The 15540-nt window shown below is 38.5% G+C and overlaps 1 protein-coding gene and 1 long non-coding RNA gene across 2 annotated transcripts; one reads left to right on the forward strand and one right to left on the reverse strand.

The window, feature by feature from the left end:
- The first annotated feature begins 4534 nt into the window (after positions 1 to 4534).
- On the forward strand, positions 4535 to 6911 carry LOC104608465 (lysM domain-containing GPI-anchored protein 1-like). The gene is made up of 5 exons (XM_010274466.3): positions 4535 to 5427; positions 5779 to 5896; positions 6016 to 6177; positions 6320 to 6351; positions 6461 to 6911. The coding sequence occupies exons 1-5, from the start codon at positions 4749 to 4751 to the stop codon at positions 6736 to 6738; spliced, it is 1269 nt and encodes a 422-aa protein (XP_010272768.1). The 5' UTR covers positions 4535 to 4748; the 3' UTR covers positions 6739 to 6911.
- Positions 6912 to 9758: 2847 nt separating this feature from the next.
- On the reverse strand, positions 9759 to 12628 carry LOC148791492 (uncharacterized). The gene is made up of 3 exons (XR_016075892.1): positions 11873 to 12628; positions 10375 to 10442; positions 9759 to 10250 (listed from the first exon to the last, which is right to left on the reverse strand). It is a non-coding gene; the product is annotated as an uncharacterized LOC148791492 (long non-coding RNA).
- Between the last annotated feature and the right edge of the window lie 2912 nt (positions 12629 to 15540).

Here is a 15540-nt window from a genome sequence, read left to right on the forward strand (position 1 = left end):
GACTATGATTTCTGGTATGTTAAAATGAAAATCTATTATTGTCTTTGGATATGAAGAACCAGAAAATGTAGCAAATCTCATAGCAACTCAACAAAAGGAATTGAAGGACAAGAGAAGTAAGAATGCAGGAGCACTTTCAATGATTCAAAGAGGAATTAGACCTTGAGCACTGAAAAGGCAAAGGAAGATTGGGATACATTTCAGCAAGAGTTTCAAGGAGACAAAAAGGTAAGGGCTGTTAAACTTCAATCTCTTAGAAGAGATTTTGAAAATATGAAAGTAAAGGAAAATGAAAGTTTAAATGATTATTTTAGTAGATTTATGGAGTTTATAAATCAGATCAAAGCACATGGTGAAAAATTTGATGATATGAGGATTGTTGAGAACATTTTAATTAGTTTACATGAAAAATTTGATCATATTGTAGCTGTCATTGAAGAATCAAAGGATCTCACTGAATTAAGTGTTCAAAGGTTGTTACCATCTCTAAAATCATATGACCAAAGATTGGCACGTCACTCTGAAAAATCAATAGAGTGCATTCCAATCCAAGCTCAATGTTAGTTCCAAAAGTCATAATGGAATATCCTCAACTCATGAACATGGAAAAGGAGACTCCTATAGAGGAGGTGGATATGCTAGAGGAAGAGGCAAATGTACTTTTAACAGAAAATCTAGTGATGAAGGGCCATCACAACGGTGTTTTATTTGCAAAAGAAGCAGCCATATTGATAAGGATCATTGGTTTAAAGGAAAGCCATAATGTCATTTTTGCAAAATGTTTGGGCATCTACAAAAGGACTATAGATTGAAAAACAATCAGTATGCAAATTTTGCAGAAGAAAAAGAAGATGAGGAAACTTGTTTTATGCATGTCAAAGTGCTATGGAGGAAAACAATGATGTGTGGTTCTTGGACAGTGGGTGTAGCAATCATATGACAAGGCACCTAAATATTTTTCTTGACATTGATACATCATTTAGCTCAAAAGTGAAGTTTGGAAAATGGAGAAATTGTTGAAGTAAAAGGCAAATGCACAATTGGTGTTGAAACAAAGAAGGAAAGAAAATTTATACATGATGTGTTATTTGTACTTGAGTTGAATGAGAATTTTCTCAGTATTGGACAGCTTTTGGAGCATGGCTATTCACTCCATTTTGAAGATCTTGGTTGTACCATTTATGACCATCAGAAACATGTGGTGAAAAACATGAAAATAAAGACAAATAGAAGCTTTCCATTAGAGTTTAATTATACAATAAATGTTGTTATGAATGCCAAGGAGATTGATGAATCATTGTTATGGCATAGAAGATTTGGCCACCTAAATTTCAAGGGGCTGAAACTATTATCACAAAAGGAGATGGTTGAAGGGCTTTCAAAATTGAAGAAAAACATGAAGTTTGTGATGGTTATGCACTAGAAAAGCATCACTGACAACCATTTTCCAAAAAGAATTGCATGGAGCAAGGTTCAAAGTATCGACACATATTGGCCCGTATTGGCCGATGCGTATCATTCCAGGACCTCCTCGATATGCCCCTACAGTTGGTATATCGGGGTTCTAACTTGTTTAGGGGGTGAAGGAGCCCTAAACCGGTTTTGAAAAAAATAAAAAAAACAGAATTAATATTGCCCAGTACGCCTCTACCGACGTATCAGGCACGATATTTTGAACCTTAGCATGGAGAGCCAACAAAATGCTGTAATTAGTTCATACCAAAGTGTGTGGACCCATGAGGACTCCCTCTCATTCTCAAAACAAGTATTTCATTCTTTTTATTGATGATTATACTCGCCTGACTTGGGTTTATTTTATGAGAGAAAAATCTGATGTGTTTAATATTTTCAAGAAATTTAAATGTCTTGTTGAGAAACAAAGTGGTTGTTATATTAAAAAATTGAGAAGTGATTGTGGGAAGGAGTATACTTCAAATGAATTTGATAAATTTTGTAAAGATGAAGGCAAGGAAATGCAACTTCCAGTCCGTTATACTCCTCAACAAAATGGAGTATCGGAGAGGAGGCTGATTACCTGATAAGTTTTATCTTACTTAAGTCCATTATCCTTGGGTCTTCATATGATGGCTGAATTCAAGGATCATTTAGGTGTAAATGTTGGGCTTATATTGATCCCAAAGTGATATGCTCATGAATTCACATGTTTAATAGTAAATTCGGCTAAACCTTTTCAAAGAGGCTGGGTGGAACCCATGTGGACTTATGTGAGATCATTGTGGGGTCCTGCGCCATACAAATTAGGCCTAAGTTGGTCATGCAACATCTTGGGTCGTGATCCTTTAAAAGAAATGGGCCTAAGGCCCATAATTAATAAGATTAAGTAAACTATCACATGACAAGTTGTCATGTGCTCTTGGTCAAATCTGGGCTTGGAAATGGGTATGAAGCACCTATCCTCTTAAGAGGATAATGTCTATCTCTTAATAGAGTCTTAGATCCAAATTAGATTTAAATAATCTCCTAATTTGATTAAGAGGGTGAACCAGACTATAAGATCACTCTCTCTTGTTATCTTTTCTTCTCCTTGTCTTCCAAGAAACCCTATCACGACCTAGGCTTTTAAGGACTGATAGAGATCAGGTTTCTTTCAATTTTTGCAAAAAAAATTTAGAGGAATTTTAAGATCACCTTCCCCAATTCGATTCAAACAGTTGGGTTGTAGTTTTATAGTTTTGTCATATTCAATGAAGGTTAGTTTTAGGATTGATTTGGGTGTGAACTTTTCCCACCTTGGGATCTATGCTTTTGGTATCTGATGAGGGCGGATTTGGCCATCCAATGATATTGTGACACATGGCACATCGGAACAACTGGGTGACACCCGGAACCATTTAGGCAACAACTTAGCCAAGATGATGGTGTCCCGAATTGGCGACCAGGCACAGGCGTCGACCTGGCGACTTGGCACTGACGCTGACCTGGCGACCAGCCTTTATGCCGAACTAGCCACTTGACTAGTAGGACAACAGCTCAGCTTGACACACCAAGTCCACAACGGATCGAGCTCGGATAACCGAACCACCTCGGGACAAGTCCACCTCGGGACAAGTCTACATCAGGACGAGTATACCTCGGTGCAAGGTCACATTAGGACCACCTCGGTCCCAAGGCACTTCGGCATTCATATCAGGTCGGACCTAAAGAGCACGAGCTTAGGCAATGCTGACCGACCACCGCATGGCAACCCCGGGGATCTCGTCACCGTACTTCGTGTCTTACAGGATCATACCTTGTAACGGATAATATTATCTCCCCACTCCCCGATTCAGGCGGAAATGGTCAGCCTTACCGGTTGGTAGCGTTATCCCCAACTAACACGGAAACGGATCATGTCGCAGCGAGAATTCCGGAACTACTCCACCGAACCCGCAAGGACTTCAGTATATAAAGGCTTCACCCCCCGGGGTGAGGAGATGCGTAATCTCTACTCTCTAGTTCTCTCACAATCTAATATCATTTTCAACTCACAACCAAATACTAACTTAAGCATCGGAGTGACCCTGCCGGGTAAACAACTCCGGGTTATCTGGTTCATCTCTTGTAGGTTCATTGAGCTCGTCGTTGCTGGTAGCCAGATCATCTCTTGCAGGGAGTAGCCGAATTGCGCTACATCAGTATCCATATCAAATACAATCTCTCTCTCTTTATTTGGTTTCTAATCTAGTCTGGTTCAGTGTAAAATTAATCCGAAAAAATACAATTTTTCAAAATATAAAAAATTCAATTCTCATTAAAATTATGAAAATTTTAAAATTTCGCCCAATCATTTAATATAATTCGACTATCCATATGATAATGGATCCTAACCCTTTCAATAACCCATGCATAAATGGTTGGCCAATGTCCAATTCACAAACATTAAAGAGAAAAAAAAATTGGGTCTACATTGGTCTACATTGGATGCATATAGAAAGATAGGTAAAGTTAAATTACCTAAATATCCCTCTACTTTCATTAATTAAATAATGTGGAAGTACGTGAAGTGCTTTGTGTAATAAGCAAATGGAGCTTAGTTGAATCATGGATATATAACTTTTCACTATTACCACTACGCCACTATTAGGATTAGAGATTTAGATCTACTCATCTGGCATTCTCATGGATAAGGACAAAAGTGGGGACAATACAACACCGTTTGATGGAACGGCTAACTTTTGTATTTACCTTACCGCCATCATCAATCCGTACTTAAAAGTTGTTTAATTTTCAAGGCATCATATTCATTCTTTTGCATTGAAGTAGCTTCTACTTTCTAAGCTTTCGTAAAGTTATAAAAAAATCGACGGTCATGATCAATTTTTTATTTGGGGCTTATAGAGATTCCCATCAATCTATCATTCATTGCTCATTGACAGCTTGTAAATTTGCTATCATCCATAATAGCGGGAAAATCAAAAATTGATTTTACATTTATTGTCCTAAAATAAAAAAACAAGGGTAATTTGGTCCAATTAGAAAGACATTCAGGGCTCCGTTTGTCAAACTCGTAAATCGAGAACACTGAACCCGACTACTGTCTGGCCAGAATAACATGGAATGACGGAATACTTTTGTCCGCTCTTCCTTGCCTTTTGCAGCTCTCACAGTCTCACTCACTCACTCAGCTCCATTGCTCGCCCAGAGCCTCAGCTTATCTCTTCCCTCTCCTCTTCTCGGAGGCTTGGAGCAGAGGAATCAAGCAAAACCCAGAAAACCCAGCACCATAGATCCTCCAAAACCGCATTCAAATGCCGAAACAGAGGCTCATCACCTTGGCAAACACATATCCCTTGTTGTTCTTCTTCTTTCTTCTAACGTCGCATGTGTTTGTAGTCACTTCCAAATCAACAATAGAGCCCTGCTCGAACTCAGATTCCTGCAATGCCCTCGTGGGTTACACGCTCTACACTGACCTCAAGGTCTCTGAAGTCGCCACTCTTTTCCAAATCGATCCAATCGCTCTCCTACTAGCCAATGCCATCGACATCTCCTACCCGGACGTCGAGAACCACATCCTCCCAGCTCGTCTCTTCCTCAAAGTGCCCATCACCTGCTCTTGCGTGGACGGCATCCGTAAATCCGTCGCGACCCGTTATAAGACTCGGCCTTCCGATACTCTTGCCAACATTGCTGATTCTATCTATGCTGGTCTTGTCTCTGCTGACCAGCTCAGGGAAGCCAATTCGATATCGGATCCGTCGGTGCTTGATGTGGGGCTCTCGCTTGTTGTTCCCCTTCCCTGTACATGCTTCAATGGGACGGATAACTCACTTCCTGCGGTTTATCTTTCTTATGTCGTGAGAACGGTGGATACATTGGCGGGAATTGCTGCTAGGTATTTGACGACGATAACGGATCTTATGACTGTTAATGCTATGGGCAACCCAACAATTAACGCTGGTGATATTGTTTCCGTTCCATTGCCTGGTAACTTGGCGTTTCTTTCTTCACATTTTTAATGGTGTTATTTTGAGTATTCCTCGAATATCTGTTTTAGATTTAGTTGAGCATCAAATGGGTTTTATGGTTTCGAGTGTTTTAAGTGTAGATTCTTAATGGGTTTTGGTTGGAGCATTGAATCAATTGTACTTAACTTTTAATATAAACGGATTTATTGGGTTTGCGTGGTTTGGGAATTTGAGTATTGATCTGGATGAGACATTACTGTTATATGACCAGTTGTTTATGCCTGATTACTATTTTTTTTTTTAATTTTTCATGTATCAATAAATTTATTTACAGATAGGACTTGGGTCTGTCTTGTTTCTTCTATTACAGCTTGTGCATCCAATTTTCCGAGTTATTCGTCGGATTTTGGTTTGATTGTTCCAAACGGCAGTTATGCTATAACAGCAAGTCACTGTGTGCAATGCAGTTGCGGCCCAGGGAATCTCAAGTAATTGAGCAACTTACACTTTCCTTCTGTTATTGCTTTTATAGTCTTAGCTGTTTATTAATGCATTTGTTCCACAGTACTCTTCTACGTTAATCTATTACATTGTGGGTTTCCTTCAGTTTATACTGCACACCAGCTCCCCTGGCGGTTTCTTGTTCAAGCATGCAATGCGCAAACAGTAACCTCATGCTTGGGAATGCTACAATGCAAGCTACTAGTGGTGGCTGTAATGTTTCTTCTTGTAGCTATGGCGGTTTCGTAAATGGCAGTATTGTCACAACGTGAGTTTGCCATCATGTCATGTAGTTGACTTTAATTTCTTCTCTTTCTCTTTGATCCTTCTATATCTTTACCGAATGTTGTTTATTTAAGGTGGAGTTTTGTTGGTCCTTGAATGATTCAATTCCTTTCTTGGATTTGCAGGTTGTACACTTCTCTTCAGCCTCGTTGCCCAGGTGAAGCGAATTGAATTCTTTATGTTAACAATTGTTTTGTTTAATTTATTGTGTTGCGTTTTAAGTTTGTAATTTGTAGTTTTATAATCAACTTCTTCAAATGATGCAGGGATGCACCAATTTCCACCACTCATAGCCCCACCTACCTCAGCAATTGATGGTTCCTTATTTGTTCCGGCACCTGCACCTACTGAATCAGGTGGCGTGGGATCAACAACACCTAAGACATCTGTGGTACCGCTTATTGGGTCCCTTCCTGGCTTAGCTCCTGCCAATGCCCCTGCTGGAAGTACTTCTAGTTCTCCTCTGTTGATAAGACCATTGTCAAGTTTTCCAAGTGCAATCATTCTATACCTATTTATCAACTTGTTCTTGATGGCATTATAACTTTTCTCTTCAAATGGGTACTGGAATGTGGGTTTTTGTTTGTCTCCAGTTGCTACATTTTAGCTGGCTCACTTTGTTGTATTTAACTTTATTTCTATTTTTCCTTGATAGATTTTGTAGTAGTGTTCTATAGCATTTTGTATTATGCAATGCAATTTCTCTGTACTGTCAAATTTGGGAAGTTGTCCTTTCTGTAATTTTTACCAATGATTTGGAATATCAAAGGATGCAGCCTTTTGCGTCGTTCTGTTCCCTTGAGAAGGTTGTGTAATGGCAGGTATAAGATCCAACCTTCTTCTCTGAGAATGAGTGCAGTTGTGCTCTGTGTTTCTTCAGGTGCATGTCCTAATTTTCCTTTTTTGTTCATTAGAAATTTTGGTATGTTTGATTAGTGTTATGCTTTTCTGAACAGTAATGAAAGAGTGAGTAAATATATGCTTCTATCATGTCTTTGCCAGAGGATGAGGTAGAAGAATGAAATATTTATCATGTTTGCTGTTGTTATTTTCTGTGCACTTCAAAAACCTGACAGTTGCTTAACTTTACTCTGTATCCTTGGAGTTGATTATGTCAGTTAAAGCCCCCTCTCTATTTGCACTTGTTCTTTCTAACAATCTAATGTTAAAATTAAAACAATTAATTCAATATTTTGATGTGATTATACAGCTGGCTTGTACTTTATCTTGGCTTCATGAAAAACCCAAGTTTTATTTATATAGGCATGAGGATTGCATTAAATCTGTTCTGATGAATTTGTAGCATTATATTTGACTTGAGTGAGTTTTGAGATATACACTCAGTACTCATCATTGATTCTTGATGGTGCATGGCAGTGCTTATTTTGACTGTTCTCTTAGAATAACACTTATACTCTAGTATTCAATCCATGGGCGCCACCCTTCTAGTTATTGTGTGCTGAGAGATTGCGCTTTGAGTTGAGGCAAACAGATTTTTTTTTGACAGATAATTTTTAGGTATGCAGTTAAAACATTGTTTTGAGATAGCTAGTATCACTGTTGGCATTGACTATGGTAATCTAATTTATGTCATGATTACATGCATACAGTATACATTCAACTGAGTTTATCTTCTTCTATTTTCATATTAGTACAACACTTGTCAAGAAAAATGTTCATATTGATCCTTCATCTTTGGAAATTTAGAAGTTCTATTCAAAATTTTGTTTTATTACCAGGGCAATTGCTTCTTGAAGGTTTTATGTGGCTCTGTTAATTGGATGTTCTTTCCCCTTGATGTATTGTGTTAATCCTAATATATTCTTCTATCTTAACTCGTTATATTTAGGATTTGAGCATTTCTATCTATCAACCATGGTACAATTTTCTATTGGAATTATAATCTTGGAAGTCCCAACATATTGAGTTTTTTCACTGGTTCTGGCTTAAAACATAGTTCTTGATATAGTGATTAGCAATGCCATTGTTTTGTTTATAACTGTCTTGATGGCCTTTATGATCTAAAATGATTTTCCAAGTTGAGCTTCAGTTTACCAGTTGATACAAAGTTGGGACTTTTCTTCTTCCAGAAATCAATTTCTGTTTTCTTCTCAAATTATTAATCTACAACTGTCTCCAGACCCACAGAAACAGGAGAAGAATCTTCCACGTGTGCTACGTTGCTATTTTAGATCTTTTATAGAGAAAGGGTTAGTTGTGTGGACCCAATTAGTAGTCAATTTTTTTTACACTTTTATATACATTGTACAGACCAATACCACCTCCCATTTGTACTAGTCTGTTTATGCGGATCTTATAGATGAAAGGTGTCTTCCTTGCCTTGGTAATAAGACATGGTCTTCCATGCTTTTGGTGTTTGTTTGTCAGTGATAAGGTGTAGTAGTTTGTCACAAACAAATTCTGTGGACTGAGTTGTTAATAAGATTCCAGAAAGCCATTACACAATCAACATATATTAGGCTTTAGGTGATCCAGACATTGTGATAAGCATACGGTATACACTCAATAGGTGTTATGGAACACTAGGAAAGGGATGATTAGTGATAACTTTACTGTGAATAGGTGCTTCTCTTTATATATTTCAAGAGCATTGTGATATGTTAATGAGTGTAAAAATCACAATTATCTTAGGAATCGACTCTTCTATTTAGATTTGAAAAATTAAGTTAAAATATGTTGTGGCTTTATCATTATCTGCAATTTTTGTTCTTAAGGCTTAGGAATGCTTTTCTTTTATGGTATGAAGAACAGAGGTATTAGTTGTTTGCTTGCAGGAGCATTCAGGAGAAACTAATTCTTAAACCCTAGTGTTTTGAGGTAAGGCTGGACAAGTTCCAAGATATAGGGTTAGGCTTTGAGATTTTCAGTTCAGACTTCAGAGCAGTATCAAAGTGGGGAATGTTTTGGTTGGTAAAATTAAGGGAAAATTCCCGAACTTTCGAAATGCAACAATATAGTACTTGCCATTAATGGATCATCAGTTGTGTATATCACGTGACCTCAATTGTGGTTTATGATCTTTGTAAATGTCAAAATTACCCTTGGAAATAAAAGAAACTGTAAATCATCTTCTTCCTGCAGAGCCCAAGATCTGTCACAAACACCAAAACCCTTGCAGCAGAGTCCAATCTCTCTGAAACAGAGCCCAAGTTCTTTGTCACAAACACTTGCAAGGACTTTGCCAAGAACAGAAAATTTCAAGTTTTATACAACTTATTTTTATTTTTTGAACTTAACACAGTAATATTTTATTCCTATATGTGAAAGAGAGAACTGGAAGGTTTGCCTTGATACGAGAGAGATCAGTGATGGTGGCAGAAGACTTTTCTCTTTTTCCGTTTTTCAGATAAAGGCAAAGTCGTTGCAAGCATGAAAAGTCAAATGTAGTTTTTTTGGAGACCAATTTTTTATCTTTAGAATAGCCTCTTGCAAACATGAAAAGTCAAATGTAGTTTTTTCTGATTTTTCAAACTAGATATGTTGAATTTAGTATTGTGAAGAAAAAATGTAAATTGAACCACTACATGGATATTTAATAGATTATAGAGGTGTTTTCCATTTTCAAATTCCACCCAAAAATCCAAAGAAGGGAGACTCTTACCATAAGGTGAAACACAAACTTTAGAATGACTCTGAACAAGATCAGTTTTGTTTTGCACTCCTAATTGAATTGCTACAATTTGTCCATACAACATCAACATTTGACCTCACAATTGTATCCCCTACTCCAGTATACACCATGCAGTGGATCTCAGATCCTATTGATGCCAATTCACCATGGTGATGTGGAATTCCAACTTCCCCAGAACAAAGTTGGACCATTTTTGGACTTCAATGAGAAACTAGAGTCTCCAAAAAATGCAGTCCATCAAATTCCGGTGCAAACCGAGTTCCTTTGCAATTTAGAAGGCTCATCAGGTGGCGAGATTTTCTCTTTTTCCTTCTCTGAATATGTCACATTCTTAAAGAGGTCCTTCCCTTTGTTGTGATCTCTGTCTTTGAAATCTCTTCCATTGCCCATCCCTTGCTCCTACTCTACAAGTTCACAGATCCATTCAGTCAAACTAAAATTTATAAATGAAAAGAGAGAAAGGAAGGAAGAAACCAAGAAAGGAGAAAACATAATAAGAAGAAACCCAAGAGAAGCATGATAATGTACCTCATTGACATAGATAGCCAAATCAGCGATGCTTCAGAGCGACATTTGCAGTGGAGATCAATTGAAACCTATAAAAGTTCACAAGAAAAGAACGACAAAAGTGTTGTTCTGATTTTAGCGGATGACGGAATATTTAGAGAAGAACGAAGAAACAAGTGTTGTCACAAGGATGAAAATTTTGATAGTTGGTTTTGATTTTAGGTGGTTGATAAAGAAAATTAGATGACACTTGAAGGGCATTTGTGTATTTTCACATGTACTTAATGGCTGGCTAATGGCAGGTACTAGATTGTCGCGTTTTGAATGTTCAGATATTGGATTGTTGCATTTTAAAGTTCAGGGGCAAAATTGTCACTCGAGTCAAAGTATAGGGTACTGATCAAGAATTTTCCCTAACATTAACATAAGCAGTGTTTATTTCAAAAGGTTTTTTGTGGGAAGTCACCAAGCATACCAATCCATCTGGGTCTTTACTGGGAACTGTTATGGTTCAACTCAAGAATCAAAATATCGGTATTGGGTATTGTTTCCAATAGTTTGGATATGGATGTGAATACAAATACACTTGGGAAATGGATGGATGCGTACAAAAGATGTGGAAATGCTTGAATATAGTAGGAAAATCACTGTAAATCACATAAATATATTAGTAATGTAAAATCTAGTGTTGAACTTTCTATGAATAAGGTATAAGCACTTGAAAAATGCACACTTAAATATTTTATATGAAGAGAAACATTACAATTAACAATACAGGGATTCTAGAACATGTATACATCATACAATAATTATCACTTTATTTTGGTTTTTATGATTATAATTTTCAATTTTTATTAATTTTTTAAAATTATTTATTTAGTATTTTTACATAAATAATAATTCCATTTTTTCAAATAATAAATATATATTTTTTATTTTTAATATATAATTGTAAAATAAAACATATAAATCATTTAAAGTTAGATAAAATAAATTATTTTTAAAATTTTCATGTTTCAATAAATTCTTGGGAAAAAAATTAAATCTTAAATTTTTTTTGTTTTAATTTTTCAATTTTTATTAAAATTCAAAAAATAGTTCAAAAGTGGTCAATATACTGTTACGAGAGAGCCATATTTCACATGGACTCGTGAGAGCCACGTTTCACGTGGACTCCTATGACTCCCATGCATGCACGTCACTAGGTGGCGTTAATATTTTCTCTTTTCTATCTCTTATCCTTTCCTACTTCATATACATCTCTTCTTTCTTACTTCTTATAGGATTAGTATTCTATGTCTTCATGATGAGCATCACGCCGGGATCGTTGAGGGAGTCTGGATTGTTGGTATTGGTTAATCATCAATGTAAAGACACAAGCTTCTCTCTTCTTCGTTACCATTCTTCATGGTATCAGATCCATGGTTAATCCACATAACAATACCAACAATCCAGACTCCCTCAACGATCCCGGCGTGATGCTCATCATGACACTGCTTACCGGTGACAACTACATCACCTGGAAGAGAGCGATGACAGTGGCCCTCTCGGCCAAAAACAAGTTGGGCTTCGTTGATGGGGCGATCAAGCAGCCCTCCACAACAGATCCCCTTTTCGCCTCTTGGCAACGCGATGACAACATGGTGCTATCTTGGTTGTTGAACGCCATTCATAGAGATCTGACACCCTCTGTTTTGTACGCTAATTCAGCAACAGAAGTATGGAGAGTTTCTCACCCAACAATGAACCTCGAATTTACCAATTAAGAAGAGCGATAGCGACTCTCCAACAACACTTAGATTCAGTCACCATCTACTACAGCAAGTTGAAGGCATTATAGGACAAACTCTCAACGCTCGTCACACCAACCTGATGTACTTGTAGATCCTTCAAAGCTACAACTAACCAAGAACAAGAACAGTTAACATTGATACAATTTCTTATGGGAATGAGTGATGTCTTCTCACATGTTCACAACCAATTATTGTTAATTGATATATATTCCTGTTGATCCTATGGCCCAGCCCACTTTTGTTGAACATGTAGAAGAGACAGATGGGGTCTTAATAGGCCCATGCACAAGGAACCCATCATCCGAAGGGAGTGACACATACAATACATGCACGCCAGCCGATCACCAGCTTCTCCATTTGATTCTACTTCGTATAGAACCGTCATAAAACACGTGAGAGAGAACTTGTGATCCACATGGCAGAGTTGTTATAACCAACTCGCCTATAAATGTAGTTAACCTCCATAGTTACAAGGTGTATGAAGATAATGATTGATTGTTTTCTTGAATAATCCTCTAGAGCAGTGAGTTCTTTTCACTATAGCTCGAGGTCGACCCCAAGCCTCTTCTTGCTAGAGAGGAGAGGAAGGTAACATTAATGGATCCTCTTCCCACTACGGCACGAGCCTATTCACTCATATTACAAGATGAGGCACATCGACTGATTCGTCAGTCCTCATCGATCCTCATTGCTAAGAATACCTCCACCTTAATGTCCCGTCATGATCATCCCCCAGCCACTAACAGAAAACGTATTGCGAACCTTGCTTCCAAACCTTGGCCACCCGACACCTAAGTCCAAAGATGGCTACAATTATTGTAACATCATGGGACACATGAGAGATATCTGCTATAAGTTGAACAACTTTCCACCCCATTACAAAAGAAATAACAACAATGCACAAAAATCATCTGGATCCAAACCCACCAAGGATTTTAATGGTGGCGACGTTCCACAGTCCACAGGCTCTCATATCACTAATGAGCAATGCGATCAACTCCAGCTTTTGAAGGATCTCAAACCTTTGACTTGTCCCATGGCAAACTTGGAAGGTAGTAGTAACAATTGTTTATTTTCTTTACCATTCTCTTCTACGTGGATTCTAGACACCGACGCCAGCCACCATATTACCTCTTACATTAAATTGTTATCATCCACCAACTCGCCCAGCATAGACCTCACTTGTATTACTCTTGCAGATGGTACCACTGTTCCTGTCGTTGCCTTTGCCAATGCGCAAATAAGTGAACATCTCACACTCACCAATGTTCTACATATTCCTTCGTTCAAATTTAACTCACTATGCATTAGATCTCCTCTTATTTCATCTCTCAATTGTTGTGTTATTTTTTACCAAGAAAATTGTCTTTTGCATGCCTTGTGACGAAGAAGGTGATTGGACGGGGTAGTCAGCGTGATGGCCTCTACTACCTACACCTCGAATCACCACCATCCACATCTCTTATTTCTACCGACCAGTCCACCACATTATGGCACCAACGACTTGGCCACTCTAGTCCCTCTTGTATTCACCATCTCTGGGACACTCTGCTCGTTACTTCGACCAATACCGACGACTGTGAAATTTGTCCTCTTGCCAAACAGACCCGGTTATCTTTTCCCCTTAGCTCCATTACCTCTACAAGACCCTTTGAACTCCTACATTGTGACATTTGGGGTCCGTACTCCATTCCCTCGAGCATGTTTTTTACTATTATTGTTGATGATTTTTCTCATACACTTTAAATCTTAGACCGTTAAGTTAATACAACATTTTTTCTTACGCCATTAGTCAATTTCAATCGACCATTAAAACCATTCGATCGGACACTGGTCGTCAATTTTTTTACCACTGAGCTATCTTCCTTTCTGACTAAACGGGGCGTTCTCCATCAACACATCTACGCCGCCACTCCCCAACAAAGTGGAGCGGTCGAGCGTAAGCATCACCACCTTTTAAACGTAGCATGTGCCCTCCATTTTCAGTCGCACCTCCCCATCCCCTTTTGGGGTGAGTGTCTTCTCACTACCACTTGCCTCATCAACAATTTACCAACTCCCGTCCTTGGAAACCACTCTCCCCATGAGGCCTTGTTTGGCAAGAAACCTTCTTACAAGCACTTGCGTTCGTTTGGTTGCTTATGATTTGCTTCCACCTCTCACCTCAAGTCTGATAAATTCTCTCCTCAAGCCAGCAAGTGTATTTTTGTTGGCCATCCTCACGGTCAACGTGGGTACTATCTCTATGACCTCCATGCTAAGGAATTCTTTGTTAGTCGAGATGTTGTGTTCCATGAACAAACCTTTCCTTTTAGCATCAAGGCCGATGATGTACCCTCTCATGTTTTACCCATACCCATTTATAAGCACTCATTACCCCCGTTTATCTCTTCCTTTGACCCCCACCACATATGCCTTCCTCTTTGGACTCTCCCGCTGCACCTACAGAGAGTGTGCCGGCACCCATTGTGCCAGCCCCCACCCTACGGCGCAGCTCTCAGCCCAGTATACCACTGGCCCACCTTGTCGATTATCGTTGTAGTGCTTCTACTCCAAACACATCATCTTCATCATAGCAAGGTACTCCCTATCCCCTCTCTAATTTCATTTCTTATAATCACTTATCTCCCTCCCATCGTGCTTTTCTCTCTAGCATTTTAGTCAATACAGAGCCTACATCATTTTCTAGTGCTATCTAGGAATATCTCATTGGAAAGAAGTAATGGCCAAAGAAGTATTGGCCCTTGAGCAGAATAACACTTGGTCACTGACTACACTGTCTCTCTGGCCAAGACTCCTATTGGTTGCAAATGGGTTTACAAGATTTAAGTACTGTTCTGATGGTTCCGTCGAATGATACAAGGCTTGACTGGTTACCCAAGGCTTCACTTAGATAGAGGGCCTGGATTATCATGACACCTTGGCTCCAATGGCCAAATTAATAACCATGTGATGTCTTCTCGCTGTTACTATTGCTCAAAACTGGTCTCTCCATGAACTTGACAGCAACAACACCTTTCTCCATGGAAACCTCGATGAAGAAGTGTACATGAAACCACCCCTCGGATTTGGTAGCAAGGATGACTCCCGTGTATGTCGGCACCATAAATCCATCTACAGACTTAAACAACCTTCCCGTAACTGGTTCTCAAAAATTTCATCCACTCTTATTGTTGTTGACTTCCAACAATCCCGGGCCAATTACTCATTGTTTACTCACTCCAAATGTACTTCTTTCACAAATGTCTTTTTGTATGTTGATGATATCATCATGGTTGTAATAATGATTAGGGCATTCTAAGGATTTCTTGCATTCCAAATTCCATTTCAAAGATTTGGGACGTTTACATTATTTCCTCGGGATCGAGGTTTCTCATTCCCCTACCATCATTGT

The sequence above is a fragment of the Nelumbo nucifera genome, chromosome 5, assembly GCF_055504915.1.
Source record: "Nelumbo nucifera cultivar China Antique chromosome 5, China Antique-T2T, whole genome shotgun sequence".
Classification (NCBI taxonomy): domain Eukaryota; kingdom Viridiplantae; phylum Streptophyta; class Magnoliopsida; order Proteales; family Nelumbonaceae; genus Nelumbo; species Nelumbo nucifera.